The 22940-nt window shown below is 45.0% G+C and overlaps 1 protein-coding gene and 1 pseudogene across 1 annotated transcript in view; both read left to right on the plus strand.

The window, feature by feature from the left end:
• Positions 1–3106: 3106 nt before the first annotated feature.
• Positions 3107–22940, plus strand: part of Fam114a1 (family with sequence similarity 114 member A1) — a 70093-nt gene continuing 50259 nt past the window's right edge. The window contains exons 1-2 of the mRNA XM_005359256.3: positions 3107–3141; positions 11292–11644. Of these exons, the coding sequence (XP_005359313.1) occupies positions 11300–11644 (345 nt within the window). The 5' untranslated portion in view covers positions 3107–3141; positions 11292–11299. The remainder of the gene's footprint in view (positions 3142–11291; positions 11645–22940) is intronic.
• Positions 21612–22074, plus strand: LOC101993343 (annotated as a pseudogene).

Consider the following 22940-nt stretch of genomic DNA (forward strand, 5'->3'; position numbering starts at 1 on the left):
TTTTTTTTCAAAGAAGTTGACATGCTTTTGTGAATCAGACTCAAAGATTAGTAGAAAATCAGTGGCTTTTTTTTTTCAGACAAAGTTTAGAAAACTGTCCCATTTGATTAAAAATAAAATAAAACTTTCTCTTCCAAAAAGATGCATTTCAGATAGTTGATAAGTGTCATACAAAAGTTAGTGACCGATACAGCCTGGTGACAACCAGTGACAACCAAGGTTTGAGGGCTCAGAATAGACAATGCCAACATCGTGGTGGACCAGGTAAGATTTTCAGCCCCATTTAATAGTCTCAACATGAGAGAAAAACAAAACAAAATTAACAGAAGCAACTGAAAATACCTTAACTAGTTTAGAAATCCAAAAGCATCAGTCTTGAATATCTCCACTTGGAGCCACTCAGAAAGTTCTTTCTCATTTGTAATAAACAGGTCACTTAGCCCCAAAATAATCACACAGAAACTATATTAATTAAATCACTGTGTGGCCCATTAGTTTTAGCTTCTTATTGGCTAACTCTTTTATTAATTTAATCCATTTCTATTAATCTATTAATATTGCCACGTGGCTGTAACTTACCAGGTAAAGTTCCCAGAGTTTGTCTCCAGCAGCTCCATGGCTTCTCCCTGACTCTGCCCTTCTTTCTCCCAGCATTCAGCCTAGCTTTCCCTGCCTAGCTAAGTTCTGCCTTACTATAGGTCCAAAGCAGTTTCTTTATTCATTAATGGTAATCACTGCACACAGAGGGGACTCCCACATCACTCATTTTTTCATAAAAGAAAAAAAAGCAGTAAGCTTTCTGGTAAAAGTCAACTGTCTATACTAAAATTAAGAACATCTGGTTGGTGAAAAATCTCCTTAAATACACAAAGTCCTATTCTTAGGGATTTTGTTGTTGTTGTTGTTGTTTGCAATTCCCCAGAAATGGACAAACAATTCTTCAAAGGAAAAGAACACACATAAGTGGAAGTTTTACAAGAAAGTGAGAGCATCTTACAAAAAGAGAGGGGAGAGAGAGACAGACAGACAGACAGACATATCAGGGAGTTCAAGGCCAGCCTGGACTACAGGGCTAGTTCCAGGACAACCAGGACTACACAGAGAAACCTTGTCTCCAATACCACACCAACCCCCACCCCCTAAAATGGTGATCAGATAAAGGAATGTTAAGATATGTGGCACTTTATATGAAATGGACTGGCAATATCAGAAAGGTCAGCAGCATCAAATGCTGGGGAGGGTACAGAAAGAGAAGCCCCTAAAAGGAGGCAGTCCTCATTCAGAAGAAAAATCTAGAAAACAAGAAAAATGAACCTGTATAACCCACAGTCCCATCCTGGACACATATGGCAGAGAACTATCCCAGAAAGGGACACAGAAAGGGATATTTGCTATGGTCTGAAATGTGATTCCAAGGAGCTGAAGGCTCAGACATCCTCTGAGTATCGTGTACATAAAGTTCATCTGATGCCATTATGAGGCACCCCGGTAACAGACCAGAGCAACAGAAGATCTAGAAGGCACCAGGCTAGATAATCACTCATACTGAGTGAAGACAAAATGGCTATTGCATAACACCATCTAGGTACAGTAAAAAGCACACACACTAGTAATATATCTTATAATGACATTCATGTTCAAAGACTACATACATTCAATGGATACTAACAGGAGAGAGGCCATGAAGGACAAAGGACTACAAAACTAGAGAAGTGTGTGCTTGGGTGTGGTCTGAATGTAGATGCCAGGAGGTGTGTACCAGTTATTGGCTGGCATCCTAGGAGAATGGCTGTACAGGGTTGCACACACAACTACCGTTATCCATGTAATATTACCCCACTTGTCCACCAGGTCCTCCGATTTGGTATTATGTGTCCTCACTTGTTTATTCCCCTGTATCTGAGGCTCCCCATCAGAGAATGGGGGAGCAAGCTACGTTCCCAGGCCCCAAGTGAGAATTAAAGTAACCCTTGGCACCAGTATGGCACCCAAATGCAACTTTCATTCAGTTCAACTCACTCACTATGTGCAAAGTTTCATAGGACAGGTATTTGATGAAGCAAAAGGCAATAGCAGAGGGGATATTGTAGGGAACTGAGATCCCTTCTCTCTGTTCCAGGGGCTACCACACACTGCACAAGCAAGCGTGCACCGCCACAGGTTGCCTAAGGCAGCCTCAGCCACACAACTACCAAACCATTAACTGCTTAAGCCTGGGATCAACAAGAGACAGGTCAAAGGTCTCTTGTTTGGTTTTACCTCAACTTCATAAATTCTTAGCATGTGTATGCCATATTTTAAAAGAAGATTGTGACCCGTAAAGGGAAAAGGAGAAAATTAGCCTTAAACACATCAGTCAGAGACCCACTGTTACTAAACTGTTTTCCCGAATTTGAATCATGTACACATACATATTTACAAAAGTAGTTCCTACTAATGCATATATTTAGTTAGCCTTCCCGCTCTTAATTAATCATTTAGACCCTTATTAAGGAAAACCATGCTATAAGGCCTTCATTGAAATAAATCGTGTTTTTTGATACAGCTGACCCGATTGTTTGGCGTTACTATAGGTCATGTCATTAATCCCTGATTGTGGGGTATCCAGTGTGCTTCAGGCTACCCACAATCTAAGTAGTTAACACACACACAATTTGTTTTCTCAGGACAAATATATTTTTCATGCCAAACACAGATGTGCAATCCTCAAGCCAAAGAGAATGAACTTGATCCATATTTCCAAGTTGACCTTCTACAAAGTGTGGTCTGTTTGATTGATTCCTTTTGTTATTGTTTTTAATAACATCCCACTCCCACCGAGGACGTGGTCAAAGATTTCCACCTAACTTAGAACCTGGGGATCCCACAGTGCAGCCCAGGGGACCCCCTTCCTTAGGACCATGCAGGGCTTTCCCGGTGTTTCTGAAGGAAGGCAAGGGACCCGACGTTGTGCCAGGACCACCGAGCTGGGACAGCTGAGTCCGCCACAGGTCAAGTTGCAGTTGGGCCGGGCCAGGCGTAGGCGGGCGGCCCGGGGCGGGGCAGCTCGGCCGGTCCCTCCCCTGCAGCCGCGTCCCCGCCGGTCCTGCCGACGTGGCGGGGCGGGACCCGGGGCTCCGGCGCGCACTCGGCGGCCAAGCGGTAAGAGCACGGGGCGCCTTCTCCCCATCCCTTCCCTGGCGGGCGGGGACCCGAGCGCCGCGACCCCTGTCCTCTTTGGGTAGCGAGAAGCCTGCAGCGGAAAAGTGGTCCAGAAAAACCCGCTTGCTTGGGGACGAAGGTCGGGGGAGACGCGGGCGACGCTGCCGAGGGCCTTGAGTGGGTGCGGGCGTGTGAGTGTGTGTGTGTGAGTGTGTGTCGCTCCGTGTCCACGCTCATGCACACACCCACACGCCCGCACGCCGGGTCTGCACCCTCGTCCCACCTGGAGCTTGCGGAGCCGGCTGCTGGAGTCTTGGCATAAACCAGTCTGAAAAGTTTCTCCAAGTGTCCCAAGTAGGGGAGCGAGCGGTGGGGTCTTCCCAGGGCGAAGCACTGAGTGATCCGGTCCCTGCAAGGCAAAGGCCTCCATCCCTACGGTGTGCCTGCCCTTGCCCTCGGAAAACCGAGCTCAGGCCTTGGTCTCCATCCTGGACCATCACCCCTCCCTGGCTTGTCCCCAGCATGCCTGCTCTCCTGCCCAAGCAACATCCTGGGTTCTCCTCTTGGGTTCCCTGTTCCCCACCCCAAATGCAGTTCTTCTACCCAGTCGGCTTTTCTTCTCCAAGGAATCTGGTGAGTATTTCCCAGCCGTCAGTCAGCGCCAGAATTCCACCGGCTTTTCTTAAAGGAGGACTTTCTGCAGGTTGTAGGAGCATTGTCTCGGCCATAATAGTTTCCACCCTGAACCTCTTGATTGAAGCAGATGGGTTTTTAAATCAGCACTCCTTGAACTCCTCCCTGCGACTCCCCAGCTCAAGGGTCATCCTGAGAGGCCTCCCCAAGCTCTCTGGACTTCCTGGAGACTCCTTCCTCCCCAGCCCCTATCCCTAGGCTCTCTCCTGAGATGTTCTGATTAAGCCTTCAGCGAAGGAATGAAGGGTGAAATTTGAAGCACAAGTGAGCCCCTGTAGAAGGAATTCGAAGGGGGGAGGGGAACCTCCCTTAATTTCGGGGATTCAGACGTGTAAGTAGCTATTTCTTTCATCAGACCAGGCTTATGTGAAACATCACTTCTTTTAAATCAATATCAAACACAGTATATTTCAGTCCAGTAAGTATTTGTGGGTCAGAATGAAGTAAGGTCCTGTGCCTCACAGCAAGGCCTGAAGGATGACAGGAGAGATTTCTAAAGGCAATAGAGAAGTCTGTGAACGTCTCAGGACAGAGACAGAGGAGCAGTTCATTGTTGGGAGGGTGTGGAGTACACAAAGAGCAATTTCGAAGTTAAGGGTTTCATTAGATGCTGGGTAGCGAAGGGACTGGGAATAAGCTTGACAGGAAGACATGACATCAGTGGTGGCAGCCAGCCTGAAGGTTTAGGAGCAGTGTGAGTAGGGAGGGCCAGTGTGAGAAGTCAGAAGTGCAAGAAGTGTTGGGGTGCAAGAGATAAGGTAATCTTGGATCAGGAAGGGCCACAGAATACCCGTAGTGGTATTGTGTGTGAGTGTTTGCGTGGGGGGGTGTGGGTGGGTGGGTATTTGACCTGCATACATGTATCTGTGGGCCTTGTACATGCAGCACCCGTGGAGGCCAGAAGGTGGCATTGGAGCCCCTGGGGCTGGACTTACAGAGGGTTGTGAATCCCTATGTGGGTGCTGGGAATCCACCCCTCCCGGAGACCTCTGGAAGAGCAGCCAGTGTGCTTAACCACTGAGCCATCTCTCCAGCCCCGCTTGATTTTTAAGTCAAGCAAATATAGGTCTCCTCTGTGGTTCAGAAAATGCCTGTCAGGTGTAGAGACAGGCCTAGGGGCTCAGTGTGTGCACTGTGAAAACCGGACAGGTCTGGGAGCCTCTCCTCTGTAGGTTCCTGCGTCATTCTCCGAGCCTTTTTTGTGAAGGAAGGGAGGCCACCTGGGACAGAGGTCATGTTACCACATTTGCATCTCACCAAGTGAGCTCATTCAGACAGTAAGCCACCTACTGTCAGTTCAGGACAGTTTGACACCAAGAAGAGCCTGGATGCTTAAGTGGCACGAGGAAGGCCGAGCATTACTTTGAATAAAATTAGATTTAGGAGAACCTTAAAACCCTGCCCTGATTTTTCTCTGCAGTCAGGACTTGGGAACAAAGTTTCCAGATCATGTTATCCACTCCAGCTTCACAGAAGAGGGAGCAGGAAGCCCAGTGCCAATGAGCAAGCGCTGTTTGCCTACAAAGAGACACTGCAGTCAGCCTGCCTAGCCCTTCCCACTTCAGAATGTCCCTCACTGTTCCTCCATGCAGTCACGCATGTGTAGCCTCAGCCCTACAGACGTGCATCCTGACTGCCGAGAGCTCATTTCTCATCCCACCCACCTGAACACTTATGCTAAGCCGGGGTCACGATCCTCCCTTGTGCTAGTTCAGGGGTATTGTTTATGTATTATGCTATTTTACATAGTTTTCTTTCCATCTTCCCTTCCTTCTTTTAATTCGATTTTCTTTTTCTCAGTGCTAGGAATCAAACCCAGTGCCTTGCATGTGTTGGGCAAGCACTCCCGCACTGAGCCACCCTCCACCCCTGAATGCCTTTTTAATGATTTGTTTTAGCCCCTGGTACCTTTCTCATTTCCGAAATCTATCCCCGTGCCTTCTGCCCTCACTTGGGGTGCTGTGATATAGCTGCTCCGATGGGCCCAGGAGCATTTTAGGTGATGAATACATTTGCTCATGAAAAAACTAACTTATTCCCACCCTACAAAGACTTCATTATGTGTCGTGCCCCCCCCCCCTCCTTGGAGCTTCCTGAAGCAGCCTCCTTGTTTCTGTGGGTCAAAGCCATGGACACGGATGGCTGCAGAGATCAGTGTTCCAAACCAAAATCAGAAGAGACTTCCGAACTGTGCAGATAGGAAGTGATGTACCTCTCCGGGACACGTGGTCCTCACTACAGCTGTGTCCCGTGTGCTTCACGAGTCCGTGCTCAGAAACAGCTGTCCATCTAGAGCACAGTTCAGCTAGCTTCAGGCGTCGGAGTTCTGCAGTCATCTAGGAGCTCTAGAAAAACCCGACTCCAAAGGCCCACGGGCTGCTGACTTGACATAATCTTAGGCCCTGGGCATGGAAGGACAGGGGACACCAGTGCGTTATTTCTGCCAGGAGCACATGTCTTAAGGGCTTGTTGTGTCATGTGGAAATGGATTTCTACCTTTATGCAATTTGACATGCCCTAAAGCATGCATCCAAGAGGATGGCGGCTGAGATCTCTCAAAGGACAGACACCCCGTGGTAAACTTTGAATGCTTACTAAAGACCTCTGGATATTGTGTCCCTGGACAGAGCAACATAGGTATTAGCCAGTCAGCATGTAGGTCATATGGCATATGTCACAGCATGTTAGAATGTCTGTAAGTGTTATAATAGCATAATTAAGACATCACGAAAGTGATCCATTGTGGTTTTCATTTGCCCATTAATGTTTATCATGGCCACATTTGTTCTCATATTCCTGCTTACAGAAAAGTTAAAATTGCTGTACATGGTGATACACGCCTTTAATCCCAGCACTTGGGAAGCTGAAGCAGGCACATTGCTGTGAGTTTGAGGCCAGTTTGGTCTACATAGCAAGTTCTAGGCCAGTCTACGTAGTAAGACGCTATTTCAAAAAGAAAGAAAGGGGAAAGAAAAAGCTAAAGAAAACTAGTTGGTGCTTCTTAAAGATCCAGACTAATAATAGGGGTGTTCAAATTAGTTTATGAAAAAATAAAGGTCTCAGATAAAGCCTGTGACCAGCTATAGTTGAAAATAAATTAATTAATTAATAAATAAATAAAACAAAAAAAAACAGAGATAAAGATGATGTTCGTGTGTGGATATGCTGTGTCTTCTTGAAAGATTGTCTCTGGAAGACAGGGCAAGAAGGCAAGGGTAAGAAAGAGAAATCTCTAGGCGCCCAGGTCCAGGCTAGTGTTCTCTGTGCTAGGCTCTACTGTAAGTATTTCCATCTCAGTTTCTTTGCAGCCTCGTGGTCTGTGTTGCGTCTGCAGTGATTTGCTGTTATGGAGAAACAGTAGCTGCATGTGAATAGGAAGGTTCATCTGTGGTCAATAAAACTTTATTTATCCGGGCAGGGCAGGGCGAAGGGCAAGACTGGAGCAGCAAGTTGTACTTTGGCAGCCTCTTACCCTAGGCCAGGCCCAGCTTGGGAAGTTTTCGTTACCGCTTCTAAATGACAGTCCCTCTTCAGGTGTCCCCTGCCGGCCAGTCCACAAACCCTGCCTTAGACTTCACACCCCAGCTCGAGCAAAGCGAATAACCTTTGCCTTTCCCGTCTGCACTCTTGCTCACAGGAGCGCTGAAGTTCCAGGACATAGTTTGGCTTAAAAAGAGAATTCTAATTTAATTTTAGCGTTTATATTTAAAATCCATTTTTCTTGCGAGGCTCTTGTGCTCACAGTTTAGCCCTTCACATGGCACTAGAGGGAGGCGGGAACTTGAGAAGTGGGGCCCCGTAGAAGGAATTCCAGGCACCGGGAGTGCACTCTGGAAGGAGAGAGTGAGACCTCAGTTCTGTCTTGCTTCCTGACTATGAAGTGAGAGGTTCTGGCCACCAAGTGACATCCGTTATTGTTATGATGTGTGACTTCACTCAGAAGTTAGGGACTAAGCAGGCATAGGCCAAACCCTCCCAAGATGTGAGTCTTCATAGGCTGACTCTCTCTGGCACTGGCTGTGGTGACAGAACACAGCTGAGAAGGAACGTCTCATCATAGAGTCAGTTGAAACCAGCTACATTCTCTACACAGTCTTCAGTGCTGAGCATGTTTCTTGAGCTTCCCAATATGTGCGGGAAACACACACGTAAAATATTTTGAAAAATCAAGATCTTCATTGAATTTGCAGAGTAAGAACAATGCCTCGAGTAACTGTAATCAGATAGTTCTAATTGCCCACGATGCCGTAGAAGCAAAGCACTCCCGGAATAAGAAGAAACAGTAAATCTATTTGGGAGACACAAGGAAGGAAGGATGTGATGGTTTTACCTGGACTTTAAAAATATAAGCAAAGCAATACATTTACCCAATTCAGAGAGAATAAGCACTTAGCAGACTTCTTATCTGGTCGATCAGCCATTACGAAAGCCCATGGCGTCATACAAGCCCTCATAGACATTTGCTTTGCTTGTCCTGCCTGTCACGGTAACTACGTACAGCTCACCTGGCCTTTGGTGAGTCCATGCTGCTCTGGCAACCAGGCTACTCTAGGCCGGGTTAAACCCATTACATTTAATTCATTCCAACTGAACAGCAGAGTCTTCAACCCTGGGGTTTGGTGAAAGAGAAGAGCAAAGCCGTTCGCGTGCGCTGGTCCCTCTCATCGTTTCGGGTCTTACAGTTGGTGAAGGGTTCGTCTTCCGGACTCCACAATGGGAGATTAGGTTTCAGTAGCCAGCTGCAGTCTGTTGTGAATGTCTCGTTTCATGTTTGGAAAGGTATAGTAGGAGCCAATCCTAGTGGGATCAGCGTGCTGGTCCTCAGATGCCAGTAGGAGTGTGGCTGCACTCAGTGGGGCTAGGGATAGGGAGTCTCTGTGATGTAGACAGCAACACTGTGTAATTAGGAGGCAAAGAATGTGGATTTGGGGACTAGCCAAAGGGGAGCAGGAAAACCCAAAGGTGAAATCACAGCAGGCCCACAATGAGGTTTTGGCGGTGAATAAGTAGGAAAGTGGGCATGGCTTCTGAACACCAAAGACTTTGGTGGGGTTCAATCTCAAGGTCACACATTTCTCCAACTGTAATTCTGTCAGCAACTGAGGGTGTGCCCTCTACGCCTCAGTTTTCTGGTCTGGAAAATGGAGCTCAGTGTATCTAATCCACAGAAAGAGATACATTTGCATACCCTGGCTACTGTAAGCACTCAGTAAATCATAGCTTTGTGTGTTTTATATTCTCTTTCTTAATTTACAATTTATTAAAATTTTATGCACGAATATTTTATTTACAACATTTCCACCATCATCACCCCCTCCAACTCCTTCCATGTTCCCCATTGCCTCAAATTCATGACCTTGTCTTTAATGATTGTTACATATATATGTACATGTATGTGTGTAACTATGGATACACATGTGTATATATGAATACACATTTAGTGCTGCTCATATGTGTATTTGTTTATGGCTGACCACTTGGGTTTAGGTAACCTATGGGAGTCTCCTCTCAGCAGCCACTAGTCAAATGAATGTAGCTCTTCATTTAGGGGCGGAGCCTTGTGAGATTACTCCCACCACTTCAGCTTGTCAGCTGGTGTTGTCGTTGTCATTAGTCAGGTCTTGATCAGGTGACTATATTGTTAAGATTTCATGGGTGCGGCTTCCCTAACATATAGAAGACACCACCTCACAGCAGACGTCCTGGTCCGGTGGATCTTACGACCTTTCTGTCCTCTCTTCCACGGTGTCCCTGAGCCTTAGGTGGAAGAGTTATGTTGTAAATGCATTGGCTGGACTCAGGCACCCCACAGACCGGTTTTGGCTCTCTGAAATGATCTTCATCTGCTGCCTTGATGAAGGGCAGGAGCTGCTTACCTGTGGACAGAAAGATAAGGATTTAGAATGCAGCTAGAAACTGGCCTGGTTTAGGAAAATGTCGGTAGTGGTGTTCTTTAGAGTCTGTACCTTCAATATACTATGTATTCTTAAGAAGGTGAAGGTTTCCTGGACAGTAGCACTGAGATTTTCAGCATGTTATTGGCAGAAATATAGGATTTGTTGTGAGAAACACACAAGACAAAGAGGCCTGCCGTTAAAAATAAGACATGGACAGAGATTCAGTTGGCTACTAGAATTATTTATCTGGCTGTAGACCTTTCTCTATGTCAGAATATTAAGCTATAATTCACAGATCATAAAATTCACATTGTTTTTAGGCATTGTGGTCAGTGTTTTTTGGTATATTTTACACACCTATACAACCACTGCCACTACTCTTGTCCCCTCCAAGAGAACCCTTCAGTAGCTGTCACTTCTCCTTCCCCTTTCTATGAGCCTCTAAAAACGACGCTCACCCATTCCATGTCTGTGGAATGGGAGCAGGAGTTTGAGAGCCACAACAAGCCTTAACTGTTACAAAGGACAGTGGAGCCATGTGCGTCTGTAAGTCCTTGCGTGTGTTTGATGACTCCGCAAAACTCATAGCACTTTTTAAACAAGTTCACAGATACATTTTTTATTCTTCAGAGAAAAATTAACTAATTCATTCATTCGTTCGTTCTTTCATTTGTTGTGGAGACTTCCCACTTGTAACAATTCACTTGTGGAGTCAGAGGACCACTAGGCAGGAGTAGGTTCTCTCTTTCCACCATGTGGGTCTGGGATAAAACTCAGCCATTCTTTGTTCTTTTCTTTATTTGTTTGTTTTGATTTATTTGTTTGTTTTGAGACATGATATACCTATAGGCAGCCCAGGCTGGCCTCAAAATCATCTTCCAGATCAGAAAACAGAGGCCTAAAAGGTACACTTTCAGTAAGCAATAAGATGGAAGTTTAAACCCTGTACAATCTTGAGACTGAATCCCATCAGAACCCTGTCAGCAGTGCTGGCTGTCTCTTCCAACAGACTCCATGACTTATACAACACGCATTTGCAGATATGGATTTCTCCTGAGCTTGGATCAAGATGGCGGCAAGGCTGGTTCCTCCTAGACTCTGGAAGGGAAGAATGGTTTCCTTGCCTTTGTAGCTGCCTCAGTCCTTGGCTTGAGGCCCCTCCCTGTGTTCTCAAAGTGCATCCCTTCAGGCTCTGCTTCTGGCATGTCACCTTCTTCTCCACATGTCACTCTGCTTCTCCATCATGTCCAACCTTCTTTTGTTCACTCTGGTGAGTGACACTTGTGATGACGAGGAACTTGTGACTACAGTTAGGGCCACTCAGAGAAATGAAGACAGCTTTCCCATGCCAAGATCCTTAGCAGCAACCAGAGTTCCTATTGCCATGTAAGACAGCAGCAACAGGGACCAGGGTTAAAAGGTAGATATCTTTATAAGCCATTATTCTGGCTACATAAGCTCACATAGAGTTACTTCTTGATCGACGAGAGCTTGCCCCCACTTGGCATAATTGAATTGAATGAACGTTGCCAACACAAGTGTTTGTGATCCCCTTGACAGATATTAAAATGTCTGATGATGCCAATGACATCATAGCCAATGAAGTCAGAGAAGATGCTGCGGGGATGCCCCGGGGTGACTCCCCAGCTGAAGATGGAGAAGTGCGGTGTGGTCCAGCTACGACTTCAGATGAGCCAGTGCCAGCTGACCACACTGGAGAGCAGCACGAGACCACAGCTGCATGTGCAGAGACTGCCCCTACAGGGCTTCTAAAGCAGGCCAAGATCAGTGATGCCGAGGAGGCCCCCCTCAATGGAGAAGTGACCGAGGATATGCTGGCTGAGTGCATTGATTCTGTCAGCCTCGAGGGAGATACTGGATCTGACATTCCTCTGAAAGAACAGAACGATGTGGTAAGAGTCGCCATGGTTTTTGTTTGTTTGGTTGGTTGGTTGTTTTTTGTTTTTTCGAGACAGGATTTCTCTGTAGCATGCTTAGATGTCTTGGAGCTAGCTCTTGTAGAACCAGGCTGGTTTCAAACTCATGGAGATTCACCAGCCTCTGCCTCCTGAGTGCTGGGATTAAAGGCGTGCGCCACCAGCGCCCGGCAAGAGTCACCATGTTTTAACCTAAACTCTTCCTGATACCCAGTCTCTGGCTGCTAGCTATTGCTAATAACACAATGTCACAGATTGGATAAGTTCTCAATAAAAGAGGTTTATTCTGATTCACAGCTCTACAGCAGGGATGAGGGGTTATATAAGATGATGGCCTTCTCGCAGGAAGTGACCCAAGGTAGCTCAAGGCATCACTGGACAAGAGATAAGTTGTGCACGAGAGACCTTTCCGACTGGTTGTTAAAGCTGCCCATTCCCGAGCTACGCCACTGATGGACTGAGCCCATGAATGAGTTCATCCATTTATGATGGCAGAGCCCCATCACCTGTGTTTGTTTGTTTCGAGAGCTGGTTATCAAACTGGGTCTCTCCAATTCTAGGAAAGTTCACCACCGCTGAGCTATATCCTTGATTTTTTAGCTAGTCCTTAAAGGTCCTATTTCTTACTGTCTCATGGAAATAGATTCCAGCATAAGCTCCACAGGGAAGTTCAAAATCATATTTTGAAGTGGTACCATACCAACCCACAAGGGCACCCTTTGAGCCAAATGCTGCCTGTTTGAGAGTTCACAACATGCTGTGACTCCTCACGTGCCTGCTGTGGGGGGGGGGGAAGGAAGACATTCAGAAAAGGAACTTGTGGATCTGATTTTGTGTTTTGATCCTTGTGTTAAGAATCATGACAGCCATCAATTACTGGACATGGCCTGTATTCCAGGAGCTCTGCTGGCCTCCTGGCGTGCTGTGCAGTTCACTCCATGCAATGGTTCAAAGCTACGTATGACTCCAGTTCATAGGTGAAGCACCTAAACTCAAAGATGACAAGCAGCTTGTCCTGGACTGCTCAGTGGGTAACAAAAGATACAGTATTAGCCTTAATAATCCCAAATGACAAGCACCAGGGGTCTCTGCAGAACTCTTGGAGTTCTGCTGCATAACCGAAGGTCCACTGTGGAGGTCTTCTGCATTTAGATCGCAAGCCTGTTATCACCTGTCACCTTCCTGGGAACCAGAAGCAGAGCTCACTTGGTGCCCCTCCCCACAGTGCCTGCACTTGTCCTTCTGTAGGTAGGATAAGCTGGGCCAGTGTCTGCCCATAGGTACCTTGGTTTTTGTAGGGAGAGGGGGTTTTGAGACAAGATTTTGCCATGTTCCCCAGGCTGGCTTAGCCTCCCGAGTGCTGGGATTATAGGCGTTCCTTGTGCTCTGACAACATGGCCATCTAAGCTTTATTTCCTGGTGCTTTCCCTGCAGGCATGGCACAGGACAGGAGGTAGAAGACGAGCTGTTTGGGTGATCTAGAATAATGGTGCATGAGAGGGTCAGGGCTCAGCTTTCACCAAGGACTAGCCTCGTTAATCTCAAGGTGCGCACCTCAAATCCCTTAGAAGGGTCTGAGTGTAGTGTTCCAAGAATAGACATGAAACAGGGAACCAAGAAGTCTGACCATCCATTTTCCAGTTTGTTATTAACTGTGTCGTTTGGTCAAGAAATATTAATTTTCTTTGTTTCATTTTTTTCTCTATAAAATAGGACTTGTCTCATGAAGTCTCGATAATTGCTTCCAATGTTTTATGGCTTGTATTCAAGGTGTGGCTTCTTTTTATCATCCTCAAAGGTTTGACTCTCAGACCTGCTCAGAGATAGTATGAGCTTCCAGAGAGAAGAGGGATTGGTCTCCTGTCACTGGAAACATCCAACCTCTGGCATTGCAACAGGTTACCCACAAAGTCTACTCTTAAGAGCCACACAATCAAATTACAAAAACGAAAAAACAAAAATAAAATGCAAAACAGTCTCACAGTATCTTAAGAAAGTTTACAGTTTTGTGTTGGGTTGCACTCATAGCTGTCCTGGTAGAGAGTGGTCAGGCCTGGAGTTCTAACCAAAGCTAAATGGTCATTCTGTGGGGATGGTGTGGAGGAGACTTGAGAGCCAGCTAGGCATTTGGATCAGATATGGAAAATATCCACAAAAGTTTGTCTCCCCTGAGAAGTCACGTATAAAGTCTTTGAGGCCAGCCATGACCCCTAAGGACCACAGACTCCCAGAGCAGAGGATCTCAGCTCTAGACAAGCATCCCAGTGACCAGGGATGCTTAAAATGAACTGACACCTGAGTGCCACCCTAATGGAGTCTGACTCATGGATGGGGCCTTGTAAGGAGCTTCAGATAGTTCTCATGTTTGTCCAGGATTTAAAATAATTGTTGCAGAACAAAGAACCTTGAGGAAACTCTTAATGACTCTTTGAGGAGGTGATCTCTTGGTACCACTTCGGTTCTAAAATTCTGTGGTGCCAATCCAGTGCTTCAGAAACATCTGAAGAGGAGTGGGTGTTTGGCACAATGATAGAGCATTTGACTAGCATGGGCATGGTCCAGGAATACGATCCTCAGTACACAAAAATGAAACTAAAGATAATGGCATTGAGAGAGAGCAAGTCAACTCATCCTTTCTCTAGGTAGCTTTTTGAAAACTAGTCTTTAAATAGAAACAATAGCCATAACATACCCAGAGGTAGGAGTGGGACACTGTAGGTGGGGTTTTCTGTCCCTCCAGCTCACTCAGCCAATAGCTTAGGCTCGTTACTAACTAGCTCTTTGGGGGGGGGTTCAAGCTGAAGATAAGAAAATTAAAGCAGTCAAGCTACTAAAGAGCTCTTACCTCTATGAAATCTTTAGACTGTAACGAGAGCAAGTTCCTCTCTCATCCGCCTTATATTCCTCTCTAGTGCTGGGATTAAAGGCGTGCACCACCATTGCCCAGCCTCTATGGCTAACTAGTGTGGCTGCTGGGATTAAAAGTATGTACCACCACTGCCTGGCCTGTATGGCTGACTAGTGTGACTAGCTTTGCACTCTGATCTTCAGGCAAGCTTTATTTATTAAAACACAATAAAAAGTCCTCTTTTTTGTCTAAAATAAAAAAGAAGGCTATAACAAATGTAAGAAAAACTGTAAACAATAAGTACAGTAACTATGGCATAAATAATGCATCACTGGTATGTGGGTTCACACGAGCCCACGAAGTGACGACTCAGAGACACCCACCCTGAGAATGAATTTAGCCTTTGCAGCTGCAGGGGCCTCAGCCTAGGTGGACTGAAGCATTTTCCCTTTGCCTCTTGGCATCTGTAACTTTTCCATATTTACACTTTAGCTAGTAGATTTCCATATCTCAAAACAAATTGAATGAAGTTTCCAAAAATATAATGCCAGGTACCAACAACCTGATTCATGAGGTACCACCGTTTTCCAGTTTTCCTCTAAACCAAGTTTCTCCTAGGCTTTGTATCCATGGGAAACTCTCAGACAAGATTCTCATAGGGCAACAAAAGTTATCTGCAATTCAAAGGATGGATTAGGGGCTGAAAACTCCAGAGCTAGACCAGGTGTAGCCCAGCGGGGCTTCATGGCTAGAGGAAGTTGCTTGCTATTTCTCCAGCGCCAGGCCAGCGGGACATTATGCCACAGAGAGGGGTTTCCCTTATACAAAATTTCATTATTTCCAAGGTAATGTAGGATCACAGTATATGCAGTCTTTTTCTATCTATCTTCTTACAATCTTATGTAAGTAGACCAAAACATATTTTAAAACTAGTAAGGCTATTTTTGCTAGGACAAGAGCAACACCTGCTACAATAAGAGTTCTATTAAAATGATTCATAGGGTTGAATGAAGCTACAGTATCTGCAAGACTTTCCATAATATCCATTCCTGTCATATCAGGTAACTTTTTTTGTAAAAGTCCCCCTAATTTCTTTCTGTAAATCATAGACCATTTGAGAAAATTAGGGTGACCCAACAAATGCTTCTTAACCTTATCCCAATCATCCTTGCTTTCATTACATTTTAAGGGTGAAATACAATAAGAAGAAACATTTCAAACACATTTTAATTTTATCTGCTCCTTCAAAATTTCTTTTTTTAAGGATACTTAGCAATATTTTATTTACTACATGTAAGTCTGATATTCTTTTTTATTTGTATAATTATTTTTTTCCCTTTTTAATGAATTTTTATTGAGCTCTACATTTTTCTATGCTCCCCTTCTGCCTCTCCCGTTCCCCCTTCAACCCTCCCCCAAGGTCCCCATGCTTCCTATTTAGAAGATCTTTTTCTACTTCTCATGTAGATTAGATCTATGTAACTCTCTTGGTGTCCTCATTGTTGTCTAAGTTCTCTGGGATTGTGGTTTGTAGGCTGGTTTTCTTTGCTTTATGTTTAAAAACCACCTATGAGTGAGTACATGTGATAATTGTCTTTCTGTGTCTGGGTTACCTCACTCAAAATAATGTTTTCTAGCTCCATCCATTTTCCTGCAAAATTCAAGATGTCATTTTTTTTTCTGCTGTGTAGTACTCCATTGTATAAATGTACCACATTTTCCTTATCCAGTCTTTGGTCGAGGGGCATTTAGGTTGTTTCCAGGTTCTGGCTATGACAAATGAAGCTGCTATGAACATAGTTGAGCACATATCCTTGTGGCAAGATTGAGCATCCTTTGTAAATTTCTAACTGATCCCCTAACAATACAGAGGTGCAGGTGGAACCCTGCCTCTGGTGGTCACTGCTGCAGCTGTGGGGCCTCCTTTCCAGATTCATTCAGGGCCAGGTGGCCAAGATGTAGTGGGGGAGGGTTGCAGGTATGGGGAGGCTGCTCCCAGGTCTCTGAAGCTTTGCGGGGTGGGTTTGGGGTACAGGATGTGAGTCCAGGGGCTAGGATCAAGAAAGCAAGGCCCTCCAGTCTAGATCCCAGCGGTCTCTCTGTTTGGCTCTCCCAGCTAACCTCTTCTTGCTTAGCTATTGGCATGTCAGCTCTTTATTAATAACAAGAGTAACACATTTTCACAGTGTACAAAAGGGTTATTCCATAACAGGACACACCTAAGCGCCAAGCTGGCAAAGTGTGTACTATTAACCAGGTATGGACACAAGAGATCCTGTTATTCCCCAGAAGAGAGCAGAGTAGGGAAGAGTGGAGATTCACACTATCTTCCTAATTCTGAACCCATCCTACATACTTGTTTCTACTGCAAAAAAAAAAAAAAAAGAGGTTTGAATCTGTAAATAGTACTGCTGATATATAGGGACAGGGTGAGGTCATAGCTTACTAGGTGGAGTACTTGCCTAACGTACGTAAAGCAAGCTCTGGGTTCAACCCTTAGTGTCAGGTGAAACTGGTAAACTCAGCAGGATGAGGAAGCAGGAGGATCAAGTTCAAGGTCGTCCTGAACTATAGCCTAGGCAAGATGAGATCCTGTCTACAATATTAACAACAACAACAACAACAACAACAATAATAATATAGGTATGATTTTAAAAGTATAACCAAACCATATCATTTGTTAGGAAAGACTTGAAGAAACCACACTAAATCACTTAAAAAAGAATTCCACTAGGAGCTGGAAGTGATGGCGCGGTTAAGAACACTTGCTCTTGCGGAGAACTCAGGTTCAGTTCCCAGCACCCACACAGTGTAACTCCAGTTGTGGAGGAAATGATGCCCTCGTCAGATCTCTTCAGGAACCACACTGAAGGCGTCTTCCAGGTACCAGGTCCACACATGGTACACAGACATACATGGAGACAAAATATGTATACAGAGAAAATAAAACTTGAAAAAAAATCTAAAAAGTTTTCATTTAAAAAAATTAGCTCTGCTAATTCAGAATCCATGTGCTGATGACTAAATGATACATTCCATACTGCAGGCTTCTGATAACAATAATAGGATTGTTGGTGAAATAAGTGTAAAAGACACAGCTGTGCCCGGCTGTATCTGCCTTCACAGGCGGCTTGAACAAATGGAGTGAAGTGGAATGACACTTGCTTTGAACACACCGCACACAGCTCTACTGTACAGAGTAGAGCTGACTGGCAACACATATCCCACCTTTTTCCCTATGCCACACACACACACACTCATGCACACACGCATGCACGCACACACACATGCATGGAAGCACATACACGCACACACACACACACTCACCTCTCAACTAGCATTGCAAGAACTTTGGGAAGGTGTGAATTTCTTCACAGAACGCATCCCGGAGATAGCTAGATGGCTGTATAGGAACTGTCTGTAGTCCACAGCCTGGGCCTGAGGCTCTGCATGTATCTGTGTGGCACAGCATCCAGAGCTTCGGCAGAACCAGAGAATGAGGGCAGTGCCTATGTGCATGTTTGTAACCAGAGGGGCAGAAAGCAGAAAGGGACTCGAGGTCAATCCCGGGCCAGGTTTTCTTTCCTTGATTTTTGAGAACTTCATACACATACGTACACAATGAAATATGATAATTCCACATCTGTAACTCCCTCCTTTTCCCCCAAACAAATTCATGTATTTTTTTTTAATAGGGATGAGTTAAGCCCAAAGGAAGCGGGGTGTGATACGGAAGCTACTGTCTCAAAGGCAACTTAAAATGTTAAAGTGGAAGGAGAGTGGAACACCTGTGAACTGAAAGAAGGGACAACGGGGTGGGGGACTGAATGTCAAAGAATTAAGTAAGGATAGGAACCAGGGAATGGGGGGGGGGAGAAAAGGTGGTGGTGGTGGCTAAGCTGAAGCTCAGGGTCTATTTAAAAGATAAGAAAACCCACTAGTTAGTAAGGTAATTTCAAAACATAACTTAATAAAAAAAAAAGAATTAGAGCAGAATTTTACCCTGCATAGGTGGACAGTGTTGCTCCTAGAAGACATAGGTTATTACATGAATATCACAGTTACCCTAAGATATGTCAAACGACATAGGCTATCCCTACTTTCGTTGGCTGCCAACCATCACTGCATGGTGTGACTCTATTGCTGAAGATACCATACACTTTGGCTATAGAACATAGAGAAATCAGTCTCAACTTCCTGGGGAAACTTCTTTCCTTTGGCTAGCTTTCAGAGTGCTGGAAGTTACTATGCAAACTGTTGGGGGACAGATGACATCAGTGGTCTCCCTCAGCACTGCACCCTGATTGCTGCAGTACTGACCTGGCAGGCAAGAGGGGCTGCTGGTGCAAAGTGGCATGGGAGTAACCAGAGAAACCAACCCCTTTGTGATTTGCTGTGAGGCCTGTTCCACAGGGAAGAATTTCAAGTTTGGTACCATAATCCTACTGAAAAGCTCATGGCTTAGGCAGTCATAGGCTGTAAGGTAGAACTTACTATTATTTTGGTAAATGGTCATGCTGTCTAATTGCCTTCAAAATATTTACACTTATTCTTTAGAGTCAGATTTTAAACCTCTGTGTGGGAGCAAATTTAGCCTCACTTAAGGAATTACCAGAAAAGGACATCATAGTGGCATTTCATTTATATTTAATAAATAAAGCTTGCCTGAAGTTCGGAGAATAAAACAGCCGCACTGATAAGCCTTACAGACCAGGCAGTGGTGACACACACCTTCAATCCCAGTAGCCACGCTAGTTTGCCATAGAAACTGGGTGGTAGTGGTGCACGCCTTTAATCCCAGCACTAGAGAGACAGGAAGAGACAGTTCTCACTCACAGTCTCATTCTGAGATTTCTGGAGGCAGGATCACCATTTCGGACTAAGGTAGAGGTAAGAGCCAGTGGCTGGCTATTTTTCTTTTCTGACCTTCAGGCTGAACCCTACTTTCTGTCTACAGGACATTCTATTCTCTCCCTTAGTTTCTTATCCTGAGTTCCTTAAGTTATTATTAGAAGTGATCAATTTTGTACATAATCTTTAAATACTAGTCTTTTATTATATTTGCCTTTTGTTGGCTATTTACAGGAAATCTTTTTGCAATGAAGGAAATAACCATCGAGCCAGATAGTTTTTCTTTAATAAATTCTTTAGAAAAAAATAGAAGCAGGCAGGCAGGAAGGAAGCCCTTGAAATAGAAGTTCATTTCTAAATTGGTTACTTGGCTACTAAACACAGGTTCCTTAGTATGAAAGATTCTATTGGAAAATAGTCAGGTTCAAAAGCCTCCTTGATCCTAAGGTAGCTAAGCCTGACAAAGTCTCATGAACCCCTTTAAAGATGTCTCTGTAGGAAAAAATGTCTTCTAGAACGCATTAGAGTTTGTCACACTGTGCATACATGTCTGTCTTTAAGTGAACTGTATTTGCATAGTTGCTTTGAATCTGGGTCCTACCATTCTGTTCACTTTTACCAGACTGAGTGGAATCTACACCTTGACAGTAGAGTGGTGTTGACCAGGACGAAGCCAGAGGACAGGATATGGCCAGCAGTCTGCCAGTGACGACTGGATCAGTTATTTTGTGTTGTTGTGCACAAACACCCAGCACAGACAACCTAAGGAGAGGGATTATTTCCTCTGACTCATAGTTTCAGAGGGCATGGGCCGTGGTGACTTTGTCCAAACATCACAGCAGCAAGAGCATATGACAGAAAGTGTGTTTCGCCTTGTGGTAGACAGGAAGCAGAGAGAAGGAAGATACCGGAAGTGTCTAGGACCAGTAGAGCTCCCCGGGATATGTCCCCAGTGGCATCCTGCTTCATATGTTTACCATCTGCTAATAATGCCTTAATGTTATGAACCCACCAAGGAATTGGTACACTCACAAGGTTCGCACCCTTGTGTGTGATTGCCTCTGAAAACGGCCCCAGACACACTCACAGAGAGCACTCCTAGGTTTTCTTAGTTCAATCATGTTGTCAATCGGGACTTTCCATCACACTGCTCTGATCACACCATTTCCGCTCTCAAAGAAACTGTCCTCAGGACTCCTCTGTCCTCAGGAGCCATGGCGTTAAGCCTTTCTGCACAATTTTCTCTAAACATGTGCGTGAGAGAGTCCCCATCCTCCCTTGAACCTCGTATGTAAGGATACCTCCTCCGGCACCTCTTCCAGCTGCATACCACCAGAAAGGTGAGGAATGTGGCATCTACAGGATTTCTGTGATCTAGCTAGGACAGGCAGTCATAGAGAAGCAGTGACTGCAGTGTGGGGAAAGCCATCTACAGGATTTCTGTGGTCTAGCTAGGACAGGCAGTCATAGAGAAGCAGTGACTGCAGTGTGGGGAAAGCCTTCCCTGGAGCGTTAATGTAAACCAGTCTTGAAGTCTGGTTCAGAATGGTTAGTCTTTATTGAGGATGATACGAATGATTCTTGTTTTTATGGATCTTGCAAGATGTACCAGCCTAGTGATCCTTAAAAGGCTCAGCCCAAGTCAAGTTTCTCTAGATTCTGGTGTGTGTGGGTGTGTGTGTGTGTGTGTGTGTGTGTGTGTGTTTGCACATGTGCCTATGTGGAGGCTAGAGGTTGTTAACCCCGAGTCCTACACCTTTGTATTCCAACCTTATTTTTTAAGACAGTATCTTTCACTGAACCCAGAGCTCACTGATTGTAGACTAGCTGGCCCAAAAGGCTTCCTTATGCCTGGACACGTAAAGGTGGGAAGACTCTCTTAAATATATTTAACCATCTACGAATCATGAACACCTTTCTTTTCAGATATTCGGGATGCTGGTAAAAAGTATAATGTGTTCCCTAATTAAAATCAGTTCTGCAATTCAGAATGCTAACTAGCAAAGCATCGATGTTGATGGGGGCAGGGATAATAGAATTGCCTATTATGGCTGCCTCAGGAGTATGACTTTTCCAATGAGGATGCCCTGCTGACCTGGACTGTACGTATTTTATTGGAATTAACTTAATTGTAACTTAATCTAAGAAGCATACATAATATCTTCTATGTATGTAAGAATATTCTAAAAATAACTGAAATCATAGTCCTAAATGCTGACAATAAAAAAGTAATAATGAGGAACCGGCTGCTCGCTGTCGAAATGGGCAAGTTCATGAAACCCGGGAAAGTGGTGCTCGTCCTGGCTGGACGCTACTCGGGACGCAAAGCCGTCATCGTGAAGAACATTGATGATGGCACCTCAGATCGCCCTTACAGCCATGCCCTGGTGGCTGGAATTAACTGCTATCCCCGAAAAGTCACGGCTGCCATGGGCAAGAAGAAAGTCGCTAAGAGATCCAAGATCAAGTCCTTTGTGAAGGTTTATAATTACAACCACCTGATGCCCACAAGGTACTCTGTGGACATCCCCCTAGACAAAACTGTTGTCAACAAGGATGTCTTTAGGGACCCAGCCCTAAAACGCAAGGCAAGGTGGGAAGCCAAGGTCAAATTTGAGGAACGATACAAGACAGGGAAGAACAAATGGTTTTTCCAGAAGCTTCACTTTTAGGTATATTTTTGTTTACATCATTAAAAGTTTAAAAAACAAAAAAAAGTAATAATGAGAAGATCGGGTAGAGGCAGTGCTGTTGGATAGAGTTTAACTTGGATCTCTATGGTAGCTTGAATGTAACTGGCCCCCATAATCTCATAGGGAGTGGCACGATTAGGAGGTGTGGCTTTGTTGGAGTGGGTATGGTCTTGTTAGAGGAAGTGTCATTGTGGGAGCAGGCTTTGAGGTTTCCTATGCTCAGGATACTGCCCAGTGTCTTAGTTGACTTCCTGTTGCCTTGGAGATGTGGCACTCTCAGCTACCTCTCCAGCACCGTGTCTGCCTGCATGCTGCCATGCTCCCCTCCATGATGAAAATGGACCGAACCTCTGAAACCATAAGCCAATGCCTCGATTAAATGTTTTCCTTTCTAAGAGTTGTCGTGGTCATGGTGTCTCCCCAGCATAGAAACCCTAACCAAGACAACCTCTAAGAGATAAGATTAGAAGGTTGGTTCTCAGTGTGGTGATGTTGGAAAGCTGGACCTCTGGAAGTAGAGCTCAGTGGACGTCCCTTAGTTCCTGGGGAAGCTGTCCTAAGACAGGGTTAAGGTTCCTCTCATGAGACTCTTGAGCTCTCACAAGAATGAGTTGTTAAGCTATGATGAGCTAAGCCCTGAGTTGTTCTCTGACTTCCTACTTTGAGATGCCATTCCTTCCTCACATGCTCCCACTGTGAACCAATGAATGTGAACCACCATCCAAGCCAGTACTGAGCTTGCCTCGGAATCTCCAGAACTGTGAACTAAGTTAACACCTTTTCCTCTAAAATGTGCCTGCCTCTAATATTTTGTTATGATAAAGAAAAGTGGACTTTCTCCGCTGCTTATGAAACTAGAGAGCTTTAAATCTAAACATGG

The sequence above is a fragment of the Microtus ochrogaster genome, linkage group LG1 (assembly GCF_000317375.1).
Source record: "Microtus ochrogaster isolate Prairie Vole_2 linkage group LG1, MicOch1.0, whole genome shotgun sequence".
Lineage (NCBI taxonomy): Eukaryota > Metazoa > Chordata > Mammalia > Rodentia > Cricetidae > Microtus > Microtus ochrogaster.